The following is a 9,264-nucleotide window of genomic DNA, read 5'->3' as shown; positions in this document are numbered from 1 at the left end:
TATATATTTCAGGGTGTCACCTGATGATTGACAAGAGGGCAACCCCACCCATCTGTCAGCGTGGCCTGTGGAGGAGCTCAGGATTTAGCCAGCCTAGATCCTGCTCCTCCCTCCCACCCTATAACCATCAAACCTGTTCCTAGCTAGACTTCAAGGCAACATATCAGATTTTATTATTGCCTATGGCATGACTGCAGCTGCACACGCAGTTACCTGGGAGTAAGCTCCATGAAACACAGCGAGGCTTACTTCTCCGACGATATAAGTTCAACTTGCAAAACACACTGGGCTTTAACAAAATATCTTCAGCCAGCTGGAACGCAGCACCTTTGGCTATTAATTAAACAATCTTGCAGAGAAACGCCCACCATCTAAATTGCTATCCTGAAAAAGGAGAGCGGTCAAAGGAAAGGGACGACGTACCCAGCCTCTCTTGGATTATTTCCCAGAATGGCTTTTTTCTGTGATAATTTATCACAAACAAGCTTGAAAGCTACAAGGTCATCTCATATGTTTGCCAGGACAAGGAGGGTCTGTCCATTACCCCAGTACGCTGGAACATATCCTCACTCTTGCTGTGAAAATAGTTCCAGAGTTCTGTTTCCTTGTACTACACCACTGCAAATTTGTCTCCTAAGCAAACAGGGTGGAGATTAAACAGAAAGGCACATCTATTAGTGTATGCCATGCTACTGGACCATTGTAGGATGTTTCAAAGCTCCCCACAATGGCAAAACCAAGACCCCACGCTCTCCAAATTCTTAGGTTTTTAACCATTTATTATTTCGCTTGTGCGATTTTCTCCAAGCCCTGGAGGTGGCGCTAGGCAGCAGAAAATGTTCAATTGAAGCAACGGAAGCCTCATCGGTGAAGATGCAAACATACCTACTGTGTTTTAACTCAGTGTCAGGATCTGGGAAGGTCCCCCCCGGAATCACAACTAAATATCTGTGACAGATGGCCCTCTAAGCTCTGCTTAAAAACCTCCAGTGAGGGAAAGTCCACCACCTCTCATGGGAGTCTGTTCCACTGCCACCAGAAAGTTCTTCCGTATGTTTAGTCGGAATCTCCTTTCTTGAAAACTTGAAGCCATTGCTTCGGGTCCTAACTTTGGGAGCTGCAGAAAACAAGCATGCTCCATCCTCAATGTGACAGCCCTTGAGATATCTGAAGATGGCTTTGATACCTCCTCTTATTCTCCTCTTCTCCATGCTAAACGCACCCAAATCCCTCAACCGTTCCTCATATGGCTTTGTTTCCAAAAGCTTTATCATCTTGGTCACCCTCCTTTGCACACGTTGCAGCTTGTACATATCCTCTTTAAATAGTGGTGCCCAGAACTGGACACAGGACTCCAGATGTGGTTTGACCAAGGCAGAATAGAGCAGGAATATTCCTTCCCTTGATCCGGACACTAGACTGCAGTCTAGAATAGCATTTGCCTTTTTTGCTGCTGCATCACTCTGTTGACTCATGTTCAGCTTGTGGTCTACGAAGACCCCTAGATTCTTTTCACATGCACTGCAGATGTGTCCCCCCCTCCATCCTATATTTCTGCGTCTGATTATTTCAAATGTAGAAACTTACATTTGTCCCTGTTGAAATGCATAGTCAGAATGCTGGGAATTCTAGCTCCCTCTAACCCAAAGTTCTTAAGATGACAGAATGAGTGGCAGGTAGGGGAAGTTGGTGGGTGGCAGAAATTAAAGTCGTTTGAAGGAGAACTTACCTAATTTGTGCTTTCCGAAGCATTGCGCGAATCAAATCGCAACCGTCCTTCGCACACTGTTTCGAATTTTGCGAGTGAGTCCTCAAGCCAGGTAATGTGTACAAGGATGCATATGCTAATCTTTGCAAAAAATAAAATAAAAATGCATGCGGTGGTGGAATGCCAAAATAGCTTCGCAAAAAAAGGTGTAATTATTGTTTTATCGTTGCAATTGGGAACCCTAAGGTTCCCAATCAAAACACAAAATTGCATTCAAGAATGTGTCTGTCGGGATGCATTCACAGCGAGAAGCAGGCGAATTTCCACGACAACCTTTTAACATAAATAAATAGAATGCAAACTGATGTGGAAATGTGGAGAACCCAGCTAGCGACTGGAGAAAAATGAGCTGAGAAAAACACACACCCTGAAATGCCTCTCCTTATTTTGTAGCTCATGGGTTGAAATGTCAACACTTTCCTCCCTCCCAAAGAAAGAATGCAACTCACAAATCAGCACTTCAGCAGGAAAGGAGCTTTATTCATTTCCTAAGCATGGGGGCATCTTTACAAGCAAAATGTATGAAAAAAACGAAGGCTTCCTTGAGCCTCAGTGACTAGTCTCTGCAGAAGGGAGAAAGCTGGACGACATTAACTCTCACTTTGCAGCAGGTGGTAAACTTGGTCGGAGAGTATGTCCGTGTAGGTCTTAATCCTCGACATGCTGTTTTCGTACATATTTCTGGAAAGGATAAAGGAAAGAAGGGTTGAAGATGGGTCGTCAGTGGCCACATCCACACCATATATATTTAAAGCATAGTGGCGCCGCTTGAAACACCCACGGGGTCCCCTTTTCCAAAGAATTCTGGGAGATGTAGTTTGTTAAAGGTGCTGGGCGTTGATAAGAGACCCCGCCCCTATTCCCCCAACAGATCCATAATTTACAGAGTTCCCTAGGAAGAGGGATTGACTTGCGAAACCACTCTGTGAATTGTAGCTCTGGAAGGGGAATAGCGGGTCTCCTAACACTCTAAGCGCCCTTAACAAATGAGAGTTCCCAGGATTCTCTGGGGGAAGCCATGACAGTTTAAAGTGCTATCATAGTTCTGCAAATACAGGTTTTGAACTCGGAGTGGATCCATTGAAATTAATAGATCTGAGTTAGTCATGTCCATCGATTTCAATTTCTGAGTATGAGTAACACTGGCTACAACCCGAAATTATTGGAAAACCTCCCTCCGTCCACCTCCTCTCTGGTTGTCCCCTGCCTTATTCTCACATTATTGGCTTTGTGACTTCCAGATTTTGGATTTTCTCTAGCCAGCCCTGGGCTGTGCTGGAAACTTGTCCCCAGGCCCCTGTGACTTTCTCCTTAACTTGAGCGAACAGTTCCGGCTCCTCGGCTTCTCGTTTCTGCAAGCGATAGCTGGAGACTTCTGCAAAAAAAGGTGAACAGAAAAGAAAAAAAGGTAAACTGTTAAGATTTAGGGGACAAATTGCTTTATTTATTGTTTGCGTTTCTCGGGTGATTGAAATGGTGACTTTTGTTTTGAAGTTATTGTAAGCCCCTGGGAGCTTCCTGTTCAAAGAGAGATGTAAATTCATTAAGGGAAATGAAACCACGGTGTGTTCAGTTTGGGCCTTTCCTTATGACCAGGGCCAGTCCATGGCATTTTGTCGCCTGAGGCGGAGGACAAGATGGCGCCCCCACCATTCTGTATACAGAGGGTGACTGGGCTGGCTGTGAAATCTTACTTTAAAGCCACCATGCGGATAACATCTTCCCGCACACCTGAGGGCAGTACGCTAATTTAGGGGGTCCCCTGTCAGAAATACCTTGGCTTAACATGGATTGTGAACTCGTTGTGTCTCTTTTAATTGTGCCCAGGCAGGAACCTCAAAGGGCTGTGACATGGGGAGGCAGACCAGGAACTTCTGCCATTGTCTCAGGGATCGGGGCGCCACACGCGGCCACACAAAGGGTGCCCTCCAGTTTTGATGGGAGAGCGGTCATTCCACGGTGGCGTTCTTCCCCAACTGCTGCTGCCCTCTCTTCCATAAATCTGGATATTCCCTATGCAATCGGTGTAGTTCTCTGGATTTTCAAAGTCAAAGGAATCTCCATATTTAAGGAGGAGAAAGTGTGACGTGGAGAAGGGGCAGGGCCGTCTTACCCATAGAGGCTAGTGGCGCAGTGCGCCAGGGCGCCATGTTCTGGAGGGCGCCAGGGAGGAGGCAAAGGCTGGACATGGCGCCTCCCGTCATCAGCTCGCCACCCTCGCCCGCCTCCACCATGCCGCGCCGAAGCAGCGCCGAGCCCAGAGCCTTAGTCTGCTTTGGCCACTGCGGCACAAAGCGGCCAGCTGAGCTAGGAGGCGCCGCATTCAGCCTCCGCCTCTTCCCTGATGGAGGAGCCGCCCTCCAGCTGCTGCCCGCCTCCTCCAGCCCCACTGGCAGCGCCATCCTCCCTAAAAAACTCTGGGAAATGGGGCGGCGGCGACGCTGGAGGGAGCTTTGCGCCACGACACCGGATATGCTTAAGACGGCCCTGAGAAGGGGGAAGGAATTCAAGGAGATGCAAGGAATTCGCAATCCACATTAAGTCAAAGTATGGACGGGCCCTTATCCCTCAACGGGGAGGAATGGCCAGGGGCTCTGGAGGGGAACAGCCAAAGAATTGCCATCATTGTCCGTCCCCCCCATCACCATAGCATCTGCAGCCTGAGACAGTTGCCTCAGTCTGCCTAACGGTAGCGTTGTTCCTGCTCACAAGAAGTAGGAGTGTAAATGAGATGCAAGCTTTTTACATTTAGATCGTCGGCAATATATAGTCTTTCCATGAGGACTAGTGGCAAACTATAGCTTTACCAAAAGCTTAAAACGCACGTTTTCACTTCCACGTGTCTCAGTTCAGCATGCCATTAAAGCCGAAAGACGCGTCTCACTCTGAAAAATGTTAATGTTTTCAGAACAAAAAGTTCTCATGGACAGCTTCTGATTAAAGCTGCCACATCAGAATATATGATAGTACTGTTGCCACCGACTCCTCCCCCCCCCAGGCAGCATTTCAACAGGTGCTAGTTGGGTGACCACCTGCAATTGAGGATGGGGCTCCTGTACCCTTAATTAGGGTTGCCATATGTCCGGATTTTCCAGGACCTTAGACAAGTGAATCGAAAAATCGCTTTTTTAGGGCGTTTTTGAAAAACAGCTCAAAAAAGCTCAACAACGTTTGGGGTGTCCTGGTTTTTAAATTTTGAAATATGGCAACCCTACCTTAACTGCAAAAATTTTGGAAGTCCAACTTATCTTGCAAAGAGAACCAAAAGGCTAAAGCAGTGACATTCCACCTCTCACATAAATCTCTGTCTTCTGCATGCTGACTTGCATTTTATCAGCTTAATGGGGTTTAAATGCACACAAACGGTAAAAAGCGCAGGAAACTTTCAGATTGATTGCAGCCATTTGGGATGTGCCCTGTTCAAGGGCCCTTTTGCCTGATCCTATCTGCCTTTTACACTGCACATCGGAGCATAAAACCGTTCATGATTTCCACTTTATCGGAGACCGAAGCACAGTCATCAACTGCTGTACACACCACAAACATTTAACGCACGCTTTTTTGCTGCCACCCCAAAGCATCCTGGGAACAGCACATCGTTAAACTGTGGAACTCTCTGCCACAGGAAACAGTGGTGGCTGCCCACCTGGATGGCTTTAAATGAGGACTGGACCAATTCATGGAGGAGAGAGGCTATCAGTGGCTACTGGCCAAAATGGCTGTCCTGTGCCTCTGCTGGGAGCCACAGGAGGAGAAATGCTCTTGTGTTCAGGTCTTGCTTGTGTGTTTGGCATCTCGATGTCCGCTGTGAGAACAGGATGCTGGACTAGGATGGGCCACTGGTCACTTTTTATGTTCTTATGATTCACCCCTCACAGAGCTACAGTTCCCAGCAGCCTTAACAAACTACGAATCCCAGCAATTTGGGTGTGCGCGCTTTCAATGTATAGCGCATACAGACATCCGTATACAGACACGCCTTCTCAAATCAGCAATCGGAGGAAACTTGCCTGAGCAGAAAAGCACTAACAGGAGCGACACGGCCACAAGTTTCAGATCCATTTTCACAACCGCCGCCTAGGATGTCGAAACACAAACATTCGCTTAGGTAAACCGGGTTAGGAAACAGGCAAAGCTGAGCCCCTTGCAGGATATAGCGGGTCCTGCTGTTTCCCAGCCAAAACAAATTTCCCTCCACATGCAGCTCAGTTGGTTAAGTGCAAGACTCTTGATCTCAGGGTCATAGGTTTGAGCCCCAAGTTGGGCAAAAGGGGGTTGGACTAGATGACCCTCGTGGTCCCTTCCAACTCTACAATTCTACAATTCTATTATCTTTATTATACTTTTTGTTTTTAAAGAGCCAGAGCTGGACCCAGACTGTGGAGATACATTTCAAATACTCTGCTATGAAGTTCGCAGAATGACCTGGGGCCAATCACTGTTTCTTGGTGCAGCCCACCTCACAGAGTCGTTGTGAGGATAAAGGGGTGGTGGTCTTGGATGAAGGGCAGAGGGCACAAGATGGCAATCGATATCTTATTCATCCCTATCCACTTACTGCGGAGTCCCTGGAGTTGCCGACCCAACGGCCATGATATGTGTTTGCTGAAACATTTTGAATCTCACAAATCAAACGTTGCCAGATAAAACACAGTCCTTTCTCGCCCTCTGTGCTAGGAGGGAGGGTTGCAGTGTGTTTTATTTTTAAGTTGAATTCAGCCAAATGAGCAGATTCATCACACACAAAAAACACATTTTGCTTAAGTTGATGGAAAGCAAACAACTCTTGCAATGAGCATTCTGCAGTGACCTCCTTTGCAATGTCTTATTTTGAAATATTTCAGATGGTATTTTAGCTTACTTGTTAATTTGCATTGTCTTGAATGTATACTTTATATTTGATTTTCTTTTGCAATGCTTTATTCTGGATTGGTTTTTTAAAAATTTTTTTACTGAATTTTACGTTACAAATTTAAATTCAAACATTAAACATCAACATCCTCATTTAGGAGTCCCTGAATGCTTCGACTTCCCTCCATCTTTCTGTTGTTACCATTGTCAAACTTTTTCTTTTTAGACCACTTTAATTTTCTCTATTTATTTATTTTTAAATAATCCGTTTCTACCATAGTTTTTCATACTATTCTGGTAAACCACTTTGAGATTATATATATATATATATATATATATATATATATATATATACCGGTGTAGAAATGAAAACAATTTGATTGGTCCTAAAAAAACAAGATGCTGGACTAGAACATTTCAACCTGATCCGATTAATCTTCTTATGTGCTTAATGAAGCTACCATAAATGACATTCATAGTACACATTTCGACGTATAATGCTGAATGCTGCCATTCAGTAAAGCCGAGGTGGGGAACATGTGGCTGGACTACAACTCCCATCATACCTGACTGCTTGGTGGGGCTGATGGGAGTTGGAGTCCAGCAAAGCATCTGATGGTCCACAGATCCTCCAGCCCTGCAGGAACAGCTGCAAACTTTTCAATAGCCTCTGCCTTTTGTATCTCTAACATCTGTCCGAGATGCAGGGATTAAGCAGGTGAAGCTCTCCCCGGCATTAGATATTTAGTGGGAAACTTGCTTTGTTTCGGCGTGGAAACACATTAAAGCCACAAGAGCATGTCCAGTGGAACAGACTCCCACAAGATCTAAGTGAGAGTCCTGCATTGCAGTGGGTTGGACTAGATGACCCTGGGGGGGGGGGAGTCCCTTCCAGCTCTACAATTCTATGAAATACGGCGGCTAGTAGAAATGGAGACTTACCTCTCAGTTTAAATTGCTGCGTTCCTTCCTTTTTGCTTTTAGGGAGACCTAAAACTAAGCAAAGAAGATATACAGGTAAACAGAGCCCATTATGGAAAAACGGTTCTTCCCCTTTCAGAATCAGAGGTCAGCCCTTGACCTCCTTAGAACAAGAATTCCAAAAAGCCTGTTTGATTTCCTGCCTTGTTCTCAAATATGCAAAAATATAAATGGACTGTGGGCAAGGCATCCAAGGACAACAGACAACATTTTTTTAAAAAGGTGGTGGAATTATAACACCAGTTCCTAAATTCTGCAACACTCCCCCTCCCCCGGCATTGGTCCTTGGGTCTCCAAGGAGCACATCTTAATGTGATGGATCTCCCCATTGGGTCCTGGCTTGGCCTCAACTTCCTCATCTGTTGCATGGGTACAGGAGTCAAACACGCAGACGACTTCTCTCCCCCATTTTCCCTGTCAAACCTGGCTCCTGCTGGTCTTTCCAAAGGTACAAGGGAGATGGCCGCAGAGTTAAGCCCCTGAGTAGACAAGCACACTCACTCTCTGCCGCCGCCGTCCGTGTTACCCTTCCCTGTCCCAGAATTAGCCACCGCGCTTTTATATGAGACGGCGCTCTTGCACCCACAGCCCCACCTTCTCCCACAATCCTCTTGGCCAAATGGCACGTCCCCTGACATGTCCAAAGTTCAAGCAAACAGGTCTGAGCTGCAACACCGATGGACGAGAGTTTCCAGCGAATATTCGCCTTTAGGAGCCAGCAGACTGTGGGGCTCAGCTGAACAAGAGTTGGGACACTGCCCATTGATAAAGTTGTCCCATCCATTACCAACTTTGGAGCCCCGAGAGTTTAGGACATGAAACAGAGCCCTTCTGGATCAGATCAAAGGTCTACCTAGCCCAGGGTTTCCCAAACTTGGGTCTCCAGCTGATTTTTGGAATACAGTTCCCATCATCCCTGACCACTGGCCCTGCTAGCTAGGGATGATGGGAGTTGTAGTCCAAAAACCGCTGGAGACCCGAGTTTGAGAAACGCTGATCTAGTCCAACGTCCCATTCTCACAGTGGTCAGATAGATGCCTTTGGAGGCCCCTCTCGGAGTGCAACAGTGCTCTCCCCATTTTGGGATTCGCAGAAACTGGTACCTAGAGGCATATTGCCTCCAACAGGGGCTGTTAGCTACTGGCAGCCACGGGCCTAATCCGTATGGAACCAGCCCTCCATATTAGCAGCTTAAAATGCAGTGAGGTCACTGGAGGCAGGGATGTCTTCGCCTGATACACAGGATCTCCAGGGGTCCTGGTTTTCCAGTCCCGGAATTACAAAAGCCGCCCCGGCTTCTGATTTGATCCCAGAAGGTCCCTATTTTCCCTGCCAGCGCTGAGTTCTGGGAGCAAGAAGAGCCGGCGTTTGTCCCAAGTGATGACGATGGCGGCTGCGGCTGTGAGGGAGCATCCCATTGCTGCTCCATGGCTGCCGCTGCTAGCCTCCTCCCTTGGGCAACTCATGATGATGATGATGATGATGATGATGATAATAATAATAATAATAATAATTACTTAATAATAATAATAATAATAATAATAATAATAATTATATAATAATAATAATAATAATAATAATAATTTTTATTTATACCCTGCCCTCAGGGCTCAGGGTGGCTAACACCAATAAAATCACAGTAAAAACATAATAGGAGGGAAAGG

At 46.3% G+C, this 9,264-nt stretch overlaps 1 protein-coding gene across 1 annotated transcript; it reads right to left on the bottom strand.

Annotated features, from left to right (window-relative positions):
- Window positions 1-2,227: 2,227 nt before the first annotated feature.
- Window positions 2,228-8,134, bottom strand: LOC310769117 (apolipoprotein C-II-like). The gene is made up of 4 exons (XM_083628234.1): window positions 7,562-8,134; window positions 5,779-5,845; window positions 2,987-3,143; window positions 2,228-2,449 (listed from the first exon to the last, which is right to left on the bottom strand). Exons 2-4 carry the CDS (start codon window positions 5,828-5,830, stop codon window positions 2,359-2,361), a joined length of 300 nt encoding a protein of 99 aa, XP_083484360.1. The 5' UTR covers window positions 5,831-5,845; window positions 7,562-8,134; the 3' UTR covers window positions 2,228-2,358.
- Window positions 8,135-9,264: the final 1,130 nt, after the last annotated feature.

This window comes from Podarcis filfolensis (genome assembly GCF_964270895.1).
Source record: "Podarcis filfolensis genome assembly, chromosome: 8".
NCBI lineage: Eukaryota > Metazoa > Chordata > Lepidosauria > Squamata > Lacertidae > Podarcis > Podarcis filfolensis.
This window is presented reverse-complemented; position numbering and strand designations above follow the sequence as displayed.